Consider the following 19,952-nt stretch of genomic DNA (forward strand, 5'->3'; position numbering starts at 1 on the left):
TCTAATGATAACAGCCCCCCTTTCCTCTCTATCTTTTTTCTCTCATACTTAGTGTTAGGAGTTGAAAGGGTGGAAAGGAGGTGGACAACGGTGAAAGAAGAAGAGCCCACAAAACAGTAAATGTCAGCTACAGGCTGTTCAGACCACATTAGGGAGGGCAACCTACTGGTCTACCTAGTCTACTGGTCTACCTAGTCAAATGCTCATCTTATCCCCAAAGGTTCCTCACAAATACATCCACAAAACTGTTTGACTAAATATTTGGACACCTCACAGATTAGTCCATGAAGCGAAACATCCCAAAACCTGTATTTTAAATCCCTTAGGATTATAGACCTTTGCAATGGGATAGAAAAGGTATACCCCAGTCCTGGCTTTGGACCCTGTGAATGTGGTGCATTTGGCATGGATGTTATTAAGCAAAGATTTTAGGAGAAGGTCATTCTTGATCTAGTGTGAGCTCTAAATCCAATGTTCTTAGGAGGGAAAGGCACAAGATGATATGGAACAAAGCCTGAGGGGAGAGGGCTACATAGAGGAGGCAGAGACTGAGTGATAAAGTCAAGTCAGGGAATACTTGCTGACATCAGAAGCTGGGAGGGGTATAGAAAACCTCTCCCTTAGCACCTTCATAATTGGCACAGCCCCTGATGCTTTCATTTCAGACTCGTTGCCTCTATAATACAGGAGAACAATACTGGTTATTTCAAGTCACGTGGCTGTGGCAGTTTGTGATGGCAGTCCTTTGAAGTGACCATATCCTTCTGTCAGGAAGCAGTCAGCAAACAGCTCAGTACAGGGACCTTTGGTAGACCTGTTGACTTGCTCTGCACACCAAAATCTGTTTGACAACGTCTAGATGGCCTTGAAGGTCTTCTCCACTGCCTGCCTTTGAGTCTGCTGTAGGATTTCGAGCTCTTTGTTTATGGATCTTTCTATTTGCCACTTCTCTATATTCTTCTGTTGCTTTTAGATGAGTCAGGAGGTTCTGACAGGGGTAGTGGAAAGGACGCAGTGTGCATAACACCAACAAGCGAGGCTTATTTAATTTAACATTTCTTTTCCATTCTTACTCATATTTCCAAAGATAACTAGTAGATTGATCGGTAAAACCCTTTGCTTTTCCAGATAAAGACATTTGTATATTTTAAAGCTTGTCCAATTTTTCTAATTGCCATCCTTAACTTTGAGAAGAATTTTTCCTGAAGCCACTTTGAATAATGGCAATCCGGGATGAAGTATCTTAAAATCAAGACTTGTAGTCACAGGTATAATTTCCTTATGCTTTTGGGTCAGATTGTGCAGTCTTGTCCAGAAGGGCGCTTTTCAGGGTTTATTATGACTAGCACACTTGGCTTATACAATGAAACATTTCTATGATCCAACATACTCAAGAAGCATTTACTGTTGCATTTTATCTGGCTAATTGAAGCTTGTAGTCAGGAGAGATGTGGTTCCATCGTGCTTCACATTCTTTCCTGTGGAAGCTTGGCTAATGCCCTGAGGCAATGTGGTATGGAGCTATGGAGGAGAGATTCAGCCAATATGCTGTGGTCCCGGGTAGGAGAGACACAGGTTCCAATTATTCCACTGCTGAGGATTAGTTTTGTGAGTGACTTACCTTTCCCTTTTCACCTGTAAAGTAAGAAAGACAGACCCTGAATTCTCTATTTTGCTTTAAAATGCTGTGTCCTGTGATTGACTATCTATCTATCTATCTATCTATCTATCTATCTATCTATCTATCTATCTATCTATCTATCTATCATCTGTCTCTGTCTCTCTCTCCCTATGAGGGTGGGTGGGTGGGGCTTTTACTCTTGCTGCTTAGAGGAGAGGCCTGAGGCCTGGACAGATTCTCTTAGGGGTCCCTCACTCACACTCTCCTGGTTCCAGCTGTCCTACACGTGGCTATCTGCTGTCTCTCTGCTATGAGCTGTAGTGAGTTGTCCCACCTAGCCTAGCTGCCTGACCTATACCTGCAGCTGCTAGATCCCTAGCCCTGATGGCATCGCTGATCCTTCTTTGAGTTCTCCTGCCCACCTGTACTGCTCCTCTTCCAACCAGGCCCCTCTCTGGGGTCTACACAATCTCCTTGATGTAGACTTTTCTAGAACACCAAGTGGCTTCCTCCTTCTTCTATGAGATAGATAGTCCTTCTCAAGAGCACTTGTCCCAGGTCTTATAATGGCTTCCTACTTCTCCCTGAATAAACCACCTGAGCTCATCTCCATCCCTCATTGACCCTCCTTTGTTTCTTCAGCCTGAACCCATCTCTCCTTTCTTGGATTCTTAGTCACTATACAATCAATGTTTGCCTTACCCATTGGCGTTTTGTTTCCAGAGGCTTTAGGGAGTTATGCTTGGGTTTCACCTGTGCTCTAAATCTCTGGGACTAGGAACTCACATTTCTAATGCATTTCCTGAAAATAATTGTATGCCATTGAAGTAATAGTTGCTCAGTATGCTCTAGATCAATTGAACTATCAATTGCCCCAATGACTCTTGCTCCCTCAGCCCCAGGACATTCTTTTAGTCTGATCTTTAGGAGAGTCTGTATATATAAAAATAGGTGTCTGAGTCATACCTGTCTCCTGTCAAGTGAAACTCAGCTGTAGCAGCCACCAAAAACCCGCATTACTTGACAATTAGTTCCTTCATCAAATGGTGATCTGTTTACTCATTGGAACTATTTTGACACCTTAGTAAATCCAGAAAGTTAAAGTCAGGGGCCCTGGGTGCAGTGGTCCACATCTGAAGTCATAGCACCTGAGCTGTCTTAGGGTATCATTGCTGTGATGAAACACCAACTTGCTTGAAAGACCAAGCAAGTTGGGGAGGAAAGGGTTTATTTGTCTTATATTTCTGCACCATAGTCTATAATTGAAGAATGTCCGGACAGGAACCCAAATAGGGCAGGAAGTTGGAGGCAGGGGCTGATGCAGAGGCCATGGAGGGTGCTCCTTACTGACTTGCTCCTCATGAGGTGCTCAGTATGCTTTCTTACAGAATCTAGGACCATCAGAGCAGGAATAGCATCTCCTGTAATGGGCTGGGCCTTTCCCCATCAATCACTGATTAAGAAAATGCCCTACAGGCTTGCCTAAAGCCTAATCTTGTAGAGATTATTTGAGTCTCCATCTTTTCTGATGACTCTAGCTTGTGTCAAATTGACATAAAGACAGTCAGTACAGAAGGACAGGCAAGGGAATCATGGATTCTAGGCCAGCTGGGCTACATAGTGAGACCTCAAAAAACAAAAACAAAAACAACAACAACAACAACAACAAAAAAAAACAAAACCCAAAACCCAAAATAAAATAAGATACAATATCAACAGAAACTCCATGACTTTTATTGCAGTTAGAAACATGTAAATCACACAGGGGTGTTTTCTGAGACTGATACTCCAACCAAGGACCATGCACGGAGATAACCTAGAACCCCTGCATAGATATAGCCCATAGCAGCTCAATGTCCAAGTGGGTTCCCTAGTAATGGGAACAGGGGTTGTCCCTGACATGAACTCAGTGGCCTGCCCTTTGATCACCTCTACCTCAAGGGGGTGCAGCCTTACCAGGCCACAGAGGAAGACAATGCAGTCACTCCTGATGAGACCTGATAGACTAGGATCAGATAGAAAGGGAGGAGGACCTCCGCTATCAGTGGACTAGGGGAGGGGCAAGGGTGGAGAAGAGGGAGGGAGGGCAGGATTGAGAGGGAAAAAGGAAGGGAGCTACAGGTGGGATACAAAGTGAATAAATTGTAATTAATAATAATAAAAAAGAAACATGTAAATTTTGGTTGTGGGGAGAGGATTCACTGTCTATCTAGCCTTTGGAATGTGTCTCTGGACAGATTCTATGATCATCATGAATGATTTTTAGGTGAACCAGACCTGTAGCTTTTTATATGGGGAGGGCTCGAGGAAGGGCTGTCCTTTTGCTGTCCCCCATTATCAACCACTTGTTTTTAGTATAAGCACCCTGCAGGGGGAAGGCTCAGACTTGATTTCTCTACTGATGTTTTGGTGCATGCTCTTTGATGACTAGAAATAGCTGGAAAGAGTGCAGGACGTTTGAAGGTCCCTTTTGTTTTCTGCCGTGCTTCTGTTTCAACATCAGAAGGGGGTGGGCTGAGAGTGGCGGCACCCACGTGCCACGGTTCTGAGGAAGAAGCTTAGCTGGGACATGGGTATGCCATGACCCTGTGAATGACAGAGGGCTGTGAGTGGAGGGGTTTGACCCAAGAACTGGAGACGACAACGTTAAGAACATGGAGATGAGCCAGTTTGGTGGCCCCTGCCTGTGACTCTAGCACTCAGGATGCTGAAGCAGGATTGTTGTGAGTGCCAAGCCAGCTTAGGCTACATAGTGAGTTCCATGCCAAGCTGGGCACCTGACAGGGGCTGGGACCTGGACAAGAGGCTGATAGCAGGGCTAAGAGTGGAGTGTGTGGGCAGGCTGGCCATCAGGTCCAGTTTTGAGAGAGATGGAGCTGTTAGCAACAAGGCAAGCACAAAGAGAGTAAATCAGGACACGTGGTCCAGTAGAAGGCTTAAAATCAGGGAACTCAGGGTGGCCATGCTTTCTTTTAAAGTCACTTTTCTTGTCACTATGGTAAAAAACCTGACAGGAAAGAGCAATGTGTGGGAGAAGGACTTATTTGGCTTTCAGTTTGAGAGGAAACTGCCCATCATGGTGGCAAAAAGTATAGCAGAATCCGTGTGGGCAAGAATCCTCTCATTCAGGCAGACCAGGAAATGGAAGGCAGAGGAAGTTGCAGCTTGGGTGGATGTTTCTGTTTTAAGTCACCTAGAGGTCCTTGGCCTTGGTAAGCCTATGTCCACATCGACAGTGGTGTTCCCCTCCTCAGTTAGGTCTATCTGGAAGCACCATTTCAGGCACACCCAGCGGTGTGTTTCCTAGGTGAGTCCCACGCCAGTCAGGCTGACAGTGAAGAACAACAGCATGTCTGTGACCATATGGAAAGGAGTCAGCATGGTGGAGAAGCAGAGGGAAAGGGGTGGAGCATCAGTTTCCTGCACTTCCTGTATTGGGGCTCCTGGACGGAATTCCTATTCAAAATGAGCTTTTTCAGAGACAGACTGGCTCCTAATGGCTCCTGAAACAGACTGTTACATTTTTGAGAGGTTTGTAAGCTATTGTTGTGCAATCAGCCGCTTGGAATAGGCTGTGGTGGGCATACTTCCACCATGAAAACCAACATCAGCACCCTTACCCCTGTATCCTTTTCTTGGGTGATCCTTATCCATTTATCAGCTCGCTACCAATTGGAACCGAAGTGTCAGGCTCAGGTGCAAAATCACAGTGGTACTTTCAGCTCCATTTATCTCCTGACTAGGGGGCAAGGAGAAACCTCAACAACATGTTTATTACCCAAGCATGAAGTGGCTTCTTCTGCTCAAGAGCAGGGACAAGGACATCAATGTCCGTATACCATAACCAGGGATTTCTGAGCGGCTTCTGTCACGTTTGATGTAGAAATTAATTTCCCACCACCACTTTACTCGTTCTGTCTGTTCTGGTCCATCTCCAATTCATCTATTCATTTTCCATCCTTCATCATCCACCCCTCAGATGAAAATCAGTATACGCTAGATGCTCCGCCAATGCAATAGTCACTGTAGCGTCTGCTGGCCCTGGTGGCTTTTATGTGATGAGAATTCAGCATTTTATGACTAGTTGTAAATTGAGAGCCACCCAGAGAAAAACAAGAGGGGCGTTTAATAAGAGCCCACGGGAGGGAACTTGTTTAGATGCGGTGGGTGAGCATTTAAGCTCATCTCTGAAGGCTGGGCAGGAGTCGGTAAGTTGGGAGGGCAAATGAGAACATTTCCAGAGAGGGAAAGATACATCCTCAGATCTCAAGGTCAAAAACTCCTGCCTGGGAGAGGAGCTGAGAAGAATAGGTGTGGGTACAGCACAGACTGTGAGCAGAGGAGAATGAGAGGGAGGAAGGAGCCTGGAGGCCCAGCCCGTAAGGGGCCTTGTCAGCCATGTAATTTAAAAATCTTGGATTTTATCCCAAGATTTAAAAGTCAGCAAACATTCATTCATGTGTAGAGGACATGCTGACAACAGAAATAAAGACCATAAATGAATACAGAATCAGACAACAGAGAAGGAATTTTTTTTTTTTTTTTTTTTTTTTTTTTGTCAGCATGTCATGGTCTACATGATCACAGGAAACAACCTGTAGGCATAGGTGGAGAGGTGAGGTGCTTTTCAGTCTCTGGGTATGCCCATCAAGACTTCCCTTCTGGCTTCCAGTTTACAGCTCAATTTCTCAGCTCCTGGTGTTGCTTCCGTTTTGGTGGGGGGAGGGGACAGCTTAGCACTCACATGTGCAGACAAATGTGCTTATGGGCAGTGAGTGAGGACAGAGGCTTAGCAGCCTGGAACTCCTCAGACCTGGAGCATCACATGCTGAGTCCAACACCACTGAGGGACGAAAGCAGAGGGACAGACAAGGTCTACAAATCTTTGCTTGGCTTCCTCTTCTCTGGCTGCCTAACCTTCCCTCCTTGTTCGCCTCATGCCCGTGTCCCCATGTCATCTTGTGTGTCTCTCTTCTCTGCCTGGTGCAGCTTTTGGTAAAGGGAGCTGAAGGCATGAGGTAGCCTTCAGACACTCTGTTGAGATGAGAGAGATGCTAGAAAGAGTGACAGCTGAACACCTGACAACGGATGGGATAATTGAGGAAAAACTAACAGGCAGAGAGACAGGTAGACCGACTTTCCTTCTGTCTTTGTGGTGTCCCCAGGTGGGGCAGTGCCCATCTTTGTCACTGGCCTGTAATCTTGCTGTCTGACCTGTCCTGCCATTTGCAGAGAGAGCTCCTCACAGGCTACTGTAGAGAAAAGTGAGCGAGGGATCATCGGGGCTGGAGCATTTATATCTTATCTTGCTATACATTTTCCTTGTTTTGGTGGGGGGGCCTCGATGTATATGCATTAGACTTGAAATGCTACCTCAATGTTCTTATCTGTAAAGTGGGGACAATGACTTGAATGTTGTCCAAGATAGAGACCACTAGAACCTTAGCTCGCAGTGTCTCAGGAAAGCACATGATTTTAATGCAGAGAGGAAACAAATCAGCCTTGGGACCACACTGATGTGCCCCTGTTGGGGGGGGGGGGCGGGAGGAGAGAGACTAGGAGGAAGAAAGAAGTAAGACAAAAGAAATCCCAGTGAACCCCTTAGACTGTGACAGTGAGGCCAATGCAAGCTTTTATGAGAACCACATTTGAGCCCAGGAATAAAAAATAAGAGCAACATACTTTAACGATTATTTATGATTTTAAACACATGAAAGGCAAAACGTGTACCCAGGGAGGCGCATCGTGTACCCAGGGAGGCCTAATGGGGAGCAGCTGGTTAACATGTGTCTCGCCATTTTCGAGGATGTTCATCATCTTCTGATGTCCAAGAATAACAGTAATAATGATGGCACTGCTGATTATTATTAATAATAAAGAGCATTGAGTGTCTTTCTGGGAAGGTGAAATGAAAACCTAGGCCATTGGGTTGAAAGGGGGCATTCTAGCATGCTTTCTCATCTGGGGCAGACCATGGGGCTTTGCCGAGGATGGAAGGCTGTCCAGGTAAGAGAAGAGTCCTAGAGAGGGCATCCAGGAGAGCTGGGTTTTAGGCTCAATTTTATGTCTAACTCTGGCAATTCCCTGTACCTCTGAGCCTTGCTTTTCTCATCTATGAGGTGGTGGTCCTGTTCCTCACTGGCAGGGCTTGCAGGGTCTTCATGGGTTCTGATGAGAAGCTGCTCATGGTTCCGGTGCCGCATGAGCTGCCAAGCAAGCTGCAAGGGGCAGGGTCATTGTTCGAGTTCTTGTCATCCCTGCACCTTACCAGCACCTGACACCATTAACTATCGAGTTCAGGATCTCTGGGAGATGCCCGGAAATGCTTGTGCCATGAATGTATGCTTCTTGTCCTTAAATATTTTGAGCCACAGCTATGCTAGACTTGGGAAACATTTTCAGGGTTACTTAGCCTAGTTTCCTCTTTTATGACCTGTTAAGTGGGTCTGAAGGAACTCAGTCCAAGCCTAATTAACCAGCACTCCCAAGTCAACCAGTGTTCACTCCATGCCCCAAGAATTAGAGTGGAAATAGGTGCCATTCTCCATCCTTCCAGACGGTGCTTTCTCTAATATAGAGCCATTTTTTTTCACACCTATGAGGCTCAAGGGTTACCTTCAGTAGACCACCATGGTTCTCTGAGCTGCATCTCCTCTTAGCGTATGGATTCTTGTCTTGATCTCCCTAGGCTTATATTCCTGCCTTTGTAACTCAGGGAATCTGAGGGGATCTACTTGTTTCCCCTGACTTCTCGAGGAAGAGACCTGGAACAACCCTGGGACCCACCTTGTCTGTTTTCTCCCTCTGTTGCCTGATGTCCACTCTCTGGAAAACCATTGTATCTTGCATTTTGTCTGCATATTTAAATTTTCTCAGGACTGGTCTCTGTTATTCTTTCATGGTGGGAAATGTAAGAGTCTCAGTGAGTATGAGTGTGATGTGTGTGTATGTATGTACTATATATGCATGCATATGTATACACACACACACACACACATATATATATGAAGATTGGATGAAATATACTGTAAACTATTAACAGAGAGTTCCTCAGGAGAAAAAGATAAGACTGGATCAAAAAGGAAAAAAAAAAAAACAACAAAAAACAAAAACTTTACCATCTAGCTAATAATTTCCTATGATTTTTTTTTAAATAGGGGGACTGTGCTAATTTTTAAGCGGAAAATACATATAAACTGCTCAGAAGAAATAAGCAGTTCTAGGTCAGCTATTGGCTTGGAAGACTCCCTCCCCCAGCCTATCATTCTCTTTACAAAATGAGCAGGAAGCCAGCTGAAGCATACGTCACACCCACCAGGGACACACTTTTCAGATTGCTTAGCTGAAAGTGTGTTGCCACCTTTCTGGGAGCCTCAGAGCCCATCTGCTCACCTTTGGCTGCCTTTATCTTGGACCACCTCGTGACTGTTCTCAGCAACTAGAGAATATCATGGCAGAGAAGAAGACAGACTTTTAAGTCAGAATATCTGGGTCCTGGCTCTTGTTCTAGTCATCCATGGCAGCATGAAAAATTAACCCGATTTTAGTTGCTTAACAGTAGCCAAAGTTAGTAGGTAGGGGTGGCTTTTTGTGGTCAGTAACTTGAGCAGAGGCGGGGTCAGGATCATTTGACTCTCCTTGGTGGCAGCTGAGGTCTCTGGGTGGCTTGGGGTTCAAGGGGCTTTGTTTCCATACCTGCTGTTTGAAGGGAGTCTGGCTAAGTGCTTTTTCCTCAATGGGGACTCTCAGAACATTTTAGGACACGGGAGGGAAGGCTGCTAAGCTTATAGGATAGTGGCCAGTGTCCCTTCTCTCACATTTTTGCTAATCAAGTGGCTCCAAAGCCCAGCAAGGTTTGAGGAAGGAGTAGGAATGAATGCTGTATCTTAAAAGGAGAATTACCCGTGTAGAACTTATATCCATCATTAATACCGCATTTCTGAATTATGGCATCTATGCTTCAAATTACTGCATCTGTGAACCTGGAAGTCTAAAGGCTGTAATGGGCACTGGGGAGATGGCTTAGAGGTTTAGCCCACTGGCTGTTCTGTCAGAGGGCCTGGGTTCAATCCCTGTGACCACACTCACAACCTTCAGATGCAGGAGATCGGACGCCTTCTTCTGGCCTCAGTGAGTACCAGGTACCCACAAGGTGCACAGACACACATGCGGGCAAAACACCCATAAAAAAACAAACATTGAAATAAAAAAAATTGGGGGGTGGGGAGGTCAAAGAGCCTGCCATTGAGTTCCTGTCAGAAATAGTCCCTGTTCCCCTTACTATGGGAAACCAATTGGTTACTGAGCTACCACGGGCTTCATCTGAGCAGAGGTTCTAGGTTATATCCATACATGGTCCTTGGTGGAGTGTCAGTCTCAGAAAAGACCCCTCTGCCCAGATATATTTGGTCCTTGTGGAGCTCCTATCCTTTCCACGTCATACAAACTCCTCCTTCTTTCATATGATTCTCTGTACTCTGCTGAAGGTTTGGTTATGAGTCTTAGTATCTGCTTTGATACACTGCTAGGTATAGTCTTTCAGAGGCCCTCTGCAGTAGGCTCCTGTCCTGTGAGGAGCAGCCCTGCTAGGCCACAGAGGGGGACTTTGCAGCCAGTCCTGAAGATACCTGATAAAACAGGATCAGATGAAAGGGGAGGAGGTCATCCCCAATCAGTGGACTTGGAAAGGGGCAGGGAGGAGCTGAGGGAGGGAAGGTTTGGGAGGGAATAAGGGAGCGGGATAGAGCTGGGATACAGAGTTAATAAAATGTAACTAATAATAATAAAATAAAATAAATGTTTAAAAAATAAAATTTGAAATGTAGACATTACAAGTGGTATCTGCCACATTAAAAAAAAAAAAAAACCCTCACCATGTGAGCTATATCAGTAATCATCGTAATAGTATGTCTGTACCTTAGTCAGGACAGATCTCATTGAATGTTTAGTATTTGTGGGGGCTGGGACAATAGCTCAGTTGATAAAGTGCTTGCCATGCAAGCACAGGGGCCCAAGTTCCATCCCCAGCATCCATGCAAAGAGCTTAATATGATGACATGCACTGAAACCTCAGTGCAGAGGAGGCAGATAAGGAGCATCCCCAAGCTCCCTGACCAGCCATCCCTGCACAACAGCAATCACCTTTTGGATCCTTAACGTAATATCTAGCTGGGCTGTGTGGAATCAGAGCCACTGGTGTCAGGAACCCAGTATTTTCTTTCCCATAATTCTGTACGCATTTATCCAATGGAGGTATGGCCATTTTGTCACGGTAGGCCTGTGGTTTCTGTAAGATGTTGGGACAGTCAGGTAGAAAGTTTGGAATCTGCACGTTTCCTTGCACTGGCTACCTCCAACAGCACAAGGCTGAGAGAGGCTTTTGAAAAGCAATGGAGGGAAAAAAAAAAGCCCTGCTCCTTATTCCTTCCATCCCCCTTTTTTCACTCAGAGTCTTTCCCGGGGGACCCATGCCCCTTGCTGTTCCCCAAGTGTTTCAGGTGGTGTGCTGTGCTTTGTTTTTCACAGATGTACGAGATCAAAGCCGGAGGCAGCATCGCGAAGAAGTTCAGTGCCATTCTGAGGACGCTCAGCTCCCCGCTGCAGCCCAGAGTTCCCGAACACAGCAACAACAGGATGAAAAACCTCTCCTACCCATTCTCCAGGGAAAAAATGTACCTGTGAGTATGGGAGCCGCTAGGGCAGCCACATGAGAGGGTCTGGTGAAGGACCTCCAGTGTTATTCTGTGCCTGAGGCTTAAGGCTTGGGAAATGATGACCCTGGGGCTTGGGATCCAGGTAGAGGAGGTAGCTCTCCAGGGGAGATAGTTCCTGTGCTTCTGACTGCCCTTCCCTCATGAAGTTATTCCAAACAGCCCTGGACATTCATGCAGGAACATCTGTCTGCTTCTTGGCCACTGTAGAGGCTAGATGGAGAGCCAGGGGACAGCCAGGCCTGAACTGTAAAACTCCACGAGAAGGAAAATGCTTTCTTTCTGTGGTGAAGGCCCTCTGCCAAGTTTATCTGGTTAGGTTTTCCCAATACATGATAAAACAGAGAGATGGTGGAGGTAGATTCTGGATTTATATGTACCCTTTGCCTACTCAGGCTCCCCTTGTTCTGTGGAAATGCTGTCCCCACCCAGGAAGAGTGAATAAAAATCTCTTTACGGGCATGACCATTTGGGAAAGCTATAGAAGGAATAGCCATAGGGAGGTAGGAAATGAAAGCAGCAACCTAAGCCGTGCACTAGGAGCTCAGGTGAAAACCTGTAGCTATCAGGTGTGATGAAAATTGAGTGTGTAAGGCAAAGAAGGGGTGTAGAGGCCCAAGAAGACAGAAAGAGCCTTTAGTTTCAGCAGTGTTTCTGTGAGCTTTAGAGAATGCTTCCCACTATCTTGCCATGATTGACAACAATTCTTTGAATATGCATATGCTGTTTCACCCACCCGCCTTTGTGACTTTATATAACTCTCTCTCTGCTCCAAAGAGGAAAACAAATTTTAAGGCCAATCGAGGCTCACACAGATGTAAGCGACACAGTGAGAGCCAGCATGGCACCCCTTCTTCAAGCATGTGTATGATGCAGTTTGAACATATATACTGCTCTTTACCTTACTTTATCTTCCTCCCATTTCTGCTGAGACCTTCCTTCATCCCAATCAGTTTCTTTCATACTTCTGTATCTTTTCTTGTCTGTTTGCTTTTCTTGTGACACACTGAGTTTACACAGGTATGGGCAATTAATATAATAAACATATTAATATAATATAAAATTATATTTAATGATAATTAATTATAATGTAATATATAATGATATTTAATATATTATATTATTATAATAAGTATAATAAAGTATGGGCAATCAACCAGCAGTTGTACCACTGAAGAAAATGACTCCCCGCTTTCGAGTAGCAATTAATGGCTCCTTGGGAAGGGCGAGGCTTCCAAAACTCCTCCCGTCTATGATGGAATGTCATATACGAGGGGCCCCAGGCCCCATCTTGTGCAGGTAACTACAGCTGCTGTGATTTCAGGGGCGCAGCGAATGACCATATAATGTTCATAAGATTATTTCTCCTACCCCTCTAGCTACTACAGTGTTTCCTCCTCTTCTTTCTCCTCTTCCCCCTTCTCCTCCTCTTCCTTTTTTTCCTCCTCTTTCTCAATTCTCAGAGCCTTAGAATGGGTGATATCACTGTTCCGTTTAGGGGTAAGCATTCAAAAAGCACTTATTCTTGACACTTTTACTACAAAAAGAAGCTTCTCTGACCAAAACTGAAAGTGCCCTAATCTTGCATATAAAACAAATATTTAGAAGGCAGTTTGCTAATATGTCCTTTTAGCAAAGAAAGACTAGTAGGTTACCATAGGGAATAGGACCTTTCCAGCTGTGAGCTTTTGTCTAGATTTACAGTACCAGGCAAATCCAATGAGAAAGTGATTGGTTATTTCCATGACAGTCAGGCCACTATTTCATATCTTGCTCGGCAGATCAGTGTATCACACAAGGGTCCACAGATTGTGAATCTGCTGCTCTTTTTGTCTCTGGCTTCTTCCATGCTTCCCCTCCCCCTCCAGGCTTTCATCTATGTTAAACTCTGGCCTCTGATCAGCAATCTCCAATACATTTCTTTGTTTCACTTCTACTCTCCTCTAAAGCCAGTTAATAGCCAAGTATTTTTTCCCCTATAAAATTCTGTTCTTATCAATCAGAAGAAGTCAAATCTCTGTCTTTGACCCTGCATAACCACAGCCTACACAAGCATCTTGCTTTACTCCACATCAGTCATTTTGACTCATGTGACTGATGATTCCCAGCAGAGTAAGGAGAAGGTCCAGTAATCTGTGTCCTCAGTAGTGACCCTGACATGGGGAGCATTCCACAGGTGCTGTGGAACTTTGTGTTGCTGTTTTTGAGCCAGGTTCTTGCTGTGTAACCCAGGCTGCCCTGGAACTCTGGATCCCGCTGACTGTCTTTCGAGTGCTTTTTGTTATTGTTGTTCAGTGTATGAACAGTTGCAGGCCCTTCATAATTGAGTATCGTGTCTACAAATGGAACGATAGTGAGAATAAAAATGGAATTTTGAAAGACAAATAGTTATAATCCCAATGTCCCCAAACTAGGCTCCCCCCCTAACCTGCATTTTCACTGTCTTTGTCCAGGCATGGGCATATTTCCCATGTGCTTTAATTTTGCAAACTTATTATGGCATAATGTTTTCTATCACAAACTTTTCATAATTACAATTTTCAACTCCTTCATAGCAATCCTTCACATCAATTTTGAAGTTGAACAGCTTTGCACTGGATCTTTTTATGATATTTTTCTTCTGCTCATTTATTTTCATTATGATCAATCCCCAACAATGAGTTTTCAGAATTCCTGGGTCGAAACAAGCCACCCATGCTGTTTTGGCTTGAGTATGTGAGAACTTTCGTGTTTTGCCATGTTGTTTCCTAGAGGTTTGCCCTGGGCTGTGTGGACAGTGGTGTCAGGGTGAGGTAGTAAAATGGGTTCACCTTTTGCTTTCTTGGATCCTCCAGGTACAATATCCAGGAAAAGGACACCTTCTTTGACAACGCCACCCGGAGCCGCATTGTAAGTAAAGGGCGTTAGTAAAGGGTTTTGGGAATGGCTGGGTATGTGGTTGGCAGGGCATTTCCTTTCCCTCCTGGCTATCTCTCATCATTATTTGCTTGGAGTTGCCTAGCAACTGGAAGGCTTCCAAGAGCTTCCCATCTCATTAGTGCAAGAAAGAGCAAATAAGTTCCTTTGCTAAGGCTCGAGGGGGTGTTGCGGCTTATGAACTCTCTTGCAGACTTTTCTTAGAATCACAGAATCAGGGGCTGTTACAGAACTTGAAATGAGTTAGGGTAACCCCTTGGTTTACAGATAAAGAGACTGGGGCTCAAAGAAACAATACCTTAGAAAAAGATATATAGATTGTTAGTGGCTGAACAGGACTAGAAGTAGTCCTGGTTGCGGGGATAGTGTGCCTTTTTATGAACTTTTTCTCATTCAACCCCTTCAGCAAGAACTCATGTAAATTTATTTCACAGGAAATGCTAATTAGCCAGTGCACCCAGTAATGAAGAAGTCAGCATTCCTGACTGTAGCTTGTCTATTCTTCCATCTTTCCTTCCATTCTTTCTTTTTTCTTTCGTTCTCTCCTTCCTCTTCACTCTTTTTCCTTTCTTTTCTTTTATACCAAAATTTTTAATTGTGTTGGATGTTTGATTCTAATAAGAATCTGTGTCTGTTCTTGTGGCCCCATTTCCAGACATAGGGTATCTTCACTTGCCCCTCAGTTTATTCTCTAATACTCTAGAGAACAACACATAGCCTGTTGGCAGAGGAAGGCAAGAGGAGCCAGAAAAATGCTAGAACTTATTCCCATAAGGGAAGTGTACAAGAAAAGTTCCTTAGGAAAGAGCTTACATTTCCAGTGCTGAATCAAGGAGGAAGGGTAGACCGAGAAAGACTTTCCAAGCCACCTGGTGATAAGGAGGGTAAAAGGATCAGAGAGCAAAGTCACTGAGCATTACCGAGACACAGGGACAAACAAACACATCTCTGGTCCCTTCATGCCATGCATTAGAAAGGATCAAAAAGTGGACATATGATTTCTTTTACCTTCCTATGGAAAAGGGTGTAAACTTTCTGTTCTCTTTGATGCTATTATAAGTCAATTAATTCTCAACATCACTTGGCTCCCACACTGGGGGTAAAGGAGGAGGTACAGGGTGTGGAGATTAACTGGTTACTGCAAAGTGCTTGTAAAATAATACAATGCCATATAAATGCTGTTCCTAATTATTATCGCTATTGAATTACCTCTGTATTAGAAGCAGAATTAAACACTCTTGAGCCCCATTCTGCTGGAAACTATTTATTTACCACTCCCTCTAGGTCTGGGGCTGGAACATGGGAGTGTGAATAATGATGATGAAACACATCCCCTACTCATCCCTCCTTCAAGAAGCTTCCTTTTCTATGCTTCATCCTTTTCGACCCCCAAAGCATGAGAAGGGCAAAATAGAGCCTTAGATTTCATCCTGACCACCGTGGCCTTTTGACCGATGTCTCTTTTGCATGCATTTGTGACTGTTTCCTGTGCCCCTATCTTTGTTGGCCCATTCATTTGTTCCTTTGTTTCAGGTAGGATGCCCTTGCTTGGCCTGGCTGAGGCTTGGGTCTCAAAAGGAAGTCATTTGATGGCCATCACTGAGCCAGGAATTGAGAGAGCCTCAGTTTCTCGGAAAAGAGCACCCTTCCATATGAGTTAGTCCCCACGGCAAGCTGGTTGGTGCAAGAGTTCTCTAGCTCTTTTAGGCTTTTGAGACTTGAGCTGCAACAGAACAGGAGGCCCCGCAGACTGCCCACCTCTGCCATGGGAGAAAGCAGTTGTGACCAGGCAGGGTGGGAACTCAGGAACAGGTTGGGCAAATGAGAACAGTAGGATAGGCTGTGCTCTTTTGCACCAGGCACTGCCATGTCCGCTGTCTTCCAGAAGCCCCCTAGGCCTCTCTCTGACAGGGTGCTACTAACAGAGGACCAGATCTTCTGGAGTTGGCTCAGGCCCCTCTACATCTGACTGCATGCCATGTGCTTTCTTAGCATCCCCTCAGGCTCTCCTGGTCATCCCTCACCTCTGACTGGTGGAGGAGGCGCCTTGGAAGGGAGTCCCACCTTCCCCGAGGTGCATGCATGAGTGCAAGTGTTTACAGGCTCTCTCTCTCTTTCTCTTCTTTCCTGGCCCTCAAGAGTGCTTGTGTTGCAGGCTGCCTCCGCTTTTGTTCCCTTCTGTCAACTGCAGCCAATTTATAGCCTTTTATTGATTCATTCTTCAGGGTGGGATGGGATGAGGGGTGCATGTGAGGGGTTAAATTCTTTGCCTCCTCAAAATGCTCACACTTGAATGGGTCTGACAAGTAGGCCATGAGCTCCGCACATGCTTGGCGTCCCCTCCCTCCAAATGAGGCCCGTGCCTCTGTCGCAGACAGGCTGCCTCACAGGGTGGTGACGCACATGGTCCAGGCGATCATAGCCCTGCTGTCCTTCCCTTTTAGGTGCATGAGATTCTGAAGCGCACAGCCTGTTCTCGAGCCAACAACACTATGGGTAAGGAGCCCTCCCATGCGGTGGTCCATGAGGTGGTGAGGGGCTGGGGACGGCCCTGTCAACACCTTCCTTGGTGGGCAACTGGGAGAGCAGCAGACCCACGCCCTACAAATCAGGGCTGCAAGCTGAAGCAGCCAGTCTGGGCCCTAGAGCAGAGGGGCCCGCTATGCCTTTGCTGCCTGCTTAGGAGGTTCCCAGGCTGTTGAAACCTCTCCCAGACCTCCAGCTCACAGTTGAAGGCTTTCCTCCACTTCCCAGTTCTGCTCACATCTTTCACTTTATCCCTATCCTTCACCTGCAACTCCCTAGTCCCAGTTTTCTGTTGCTGGAATGAGCACCATGATCAAAAGCAACATGGGCAGGAAGAGGGAAACTGAGGTAGGAGGTCGAGGCAGGAACCCGGGGGCAGGAACCGAAGCAGAGTCCATGAAAGAACATTGCTTACTGGTTTGTTCCACATGGTGTATTCAGCTCCTTGCCTTAGACAGCCTGGGTTTGCTTGGCCAGAGATGATAACACCCACAGGGTCAGCCCTCCTACATCAATTATTACTTAAGAAAATGGCCCCACAGATGTGACTACAGGCCAGTCTGAGGGAGGCAGTTCCTAAGCTGAGGTTCCCTCTTCCCAGGTGACTCTAGCTTGTGTCAAGTTGAAAGACTAACCAGCACCTAGTAGCTTTAAGTAACCATGGCCAATTTTCAGGTTACTGTGAACATTATTTAGGACGAAAAGCATCTTAGAGGTCTTAAGTGGGTCTAGCCCATTTCTTTCATGCATGAAGAAACTTGTTGCCCCTCCCACCCCCGAAGAGAGGGAGAATGACTAGTATAAAGAGCATACAGCAAGGGGCCGTGAGGTCCAAATGTGTTTCTCTCAAACCCAGCATGTTCTTCTCTGTAACTGGTGGAATCCATTCCCCTGGTGGAGATACAAGGATTTCTGTACCTTCGGAGCACAAGCCTCAGAGCTTCAGAGTGGACACACTAAATCGGGCAGCCTGATGGTAACGCACCGCTCAGAGATTTACGTGGTGGCCAGGTGAAAACACGAGCTGCGACCTCCCCGACCTTATCATTGCACATTACCAGATCAAACCACCAGTCTACTGGTTCTCCCATAATGCTCTCTTTGGAGAGTCCGCTGACCTCAATCTCTTTCTTGCTTAGCCTCTATACTCATGGTTTTGACTCACAGACAGTGTGCACTGAAGAGGTGTAGAAACCATCATTTCTGCCCCATTCCCCTGTGCACCTCGCTTTCTTGCCTTGCACATCCTCCTCAGTTGACTTTATCTAATGAATTAATTTTAAAAATGCCAAGCCTATTAGTTCCATAGCGATCCCTGGCAAGTTTCTGACTGTGTTCACAGACAGTGACTTAACCTTTCTACAGCCTGGTTTCTTTTGTGTGGGATGGAGATCATAAACTCATCTTTGAGAGTTTTTGTAAAGATTAAACAGGCAACTCTGAGTTTGCTTTATAAAATGGAAAGTCCTTAAATGCTAGGGCTTTGGGGAAGGGTAATCCCCAGGATTATTGGAAGGTCACAGGAAGCGGCTGTTTGAACTGATTTTGTTTTCTTTCTCCTTTCCAGATAGTGTGTGTGTGTGTCTGTGTGTTGTCTCAAGGTCAAATACCTTTAGGATTTTGTTGTTGCCTGATAGTGTTCAAAATTTGACTTTCCTCTTAGACAATCTAAAGCATCTATTTTGAGTGCCTGCTATGTGTTGAATGATGCTAGAGGAGCTGAAAAATGCCAAGAAGAATTTGACCCATTGTCTACCTTTAGGGGCTCCCAGTGTAGCAACTCGGCCAGATGTGTAAATAGGCAATTACGAGATAATGCAGCAGGCGCTGTGATAGTCACATGTACAGTGAAACAGAAGCACCAAGCAGGAAGCAATTATCCTCCAGATCTGCTTCTCGGTATCAAGAGAAATTACCCAGCATTGGGTTCATGGCTGCTGGAGACAGTGCTGTGCCGGGAATTATCACTGACTACAGATGGCCCGGGAACATGGGAGAATTTTTCAGGGCTACATGTTGAGTTGAAGTTGTTGTAAGTGGACCTAGAACTTGGCTACTCTTCCTCTGATCCTATTCCTGCTACCTTTGAAATGCTATGAGCCAGTGGTGGAGTCAGGGTGGGTCTGAAGAGCCATTTAGTTGCACAGGAGCTGCTGATGACATCTTCCCTTTGTAAAAAGGGATGGATGAACTCTGCTTCTCAGCAGAGGGAGACTTGGAAGGGTATCCTCAAGTGATCTGACTTCTGCCTGGCCAAAACCACACCAAAGTAAAACAAAACCAAAACCAACACCAAAAACAAGCCTTTGGAGCAGTTTGACCAACTTATATATCCCCCTTGGCAGCTCACAAACAAGTAAGATCATAGTAGAGTCAGAAACAGCAAAGAATGTAGCAGCACTGTACAGATTTGAGAAAATATGGCCTGTGAGCTGGGGAATGCATTTAGATCTTCTCACCTCTCTCTCCAGTTTTATGAGAGGTGAAGAAAAAGCACTTCTTACAAGCGGGTGACATACATTTCTTCAGCACACTGCTATCTCATAAATGAAAGAGAAAAGGAGAGAGCAGGATTGTGCTTGGCATTGTAGGCAATCCCTTCCCCAACCTGCACCCTTGGCTTTTGGTCTGGCTTTTCTAATGCTCATTATACTTGTGACCCATGTGTAATGCTTTAGTCTCTTTCTCATTGTACTTAACTAAAAAATTAGAAAGTGGAAGTGGCAATGAAGATAACTGCAGTCCAACAACCTCCCTCCCCCACTGCTCAGTCATCCCTCTTTTTTTTTTATAGACAATACATTTTTATTGATGGCGGCTTTTTTAAAAGCATCAGCCTATATATAAGCCACATGTACTGATTTATTTATATTTCTGCCTTGTTCCACAACATTTCTGAAGTGGCTTACAAGGAAAATAATAAAACAAGCCTAATATAAATAATAAATTAAAAAATAAGAACCAGAAAAAAAACACAAATTAAAATTGGATGTGAAAACTAGGAGGAAAAAAATAGAATATAACTATCCAAACCATAGAGCTCTCGGGGTTCTGCAGTTGTGTTCGGAACTTAATCTCGAGCAAAGGAAAAGGGGTCTATACTCAGTCTTTTGGCCATCTCGAGCAAAGGAAAAGGGGTCTATACTCAGTCTTTTGGCCATCCCTGATTACAGCAACAT

At 45.2% G+C, this 19,952-nt stretch overlaps 1 protein-coding gene across 1 annotated transcript in view; it reads left to right on the top strand.

Moving 5' to 3' along the window:
* Ano2 (anoctamin 2) overlaps positions 1 to 19,952 on the top strand; it is a 337,785-nt gene that overhangs the window by 88,139 nt on the left and 229,694 nt on the right. The window contains exons 5-7 of the mRNA XM_060383365.1: positions 11,147 to 11,298; positions 14,166 to 14,220; positions 16,692 to 16,743. Of these exons, the coding sequence (XP_060239348.1) occupies positions 11,147 to 11,298; positions 14,166 to 14,220; positions 16,692 to 16,743 (259 nt within the window). The remainder of the gene's footprint in view (positions 1 to 11,146; positions 11,299 to 14,165; positions 14,221 to 16,691; positions 16,744 to 19,952) is intronic.

This window comes from Meriones unguiculatus, chromosome 5 (genome assembly GCF_030254825.1).
Source record: "Meriones unguiculatus strain TT.TT164.6M chromosome 5, Bangor_MerUng_6.1, whole genome shotgun sequence".
NCBI lineage: Eukaryota > Metazoa > Chordata > Mammalia > Rodentia > Muridae > Meriones > Meriones unguiculatus.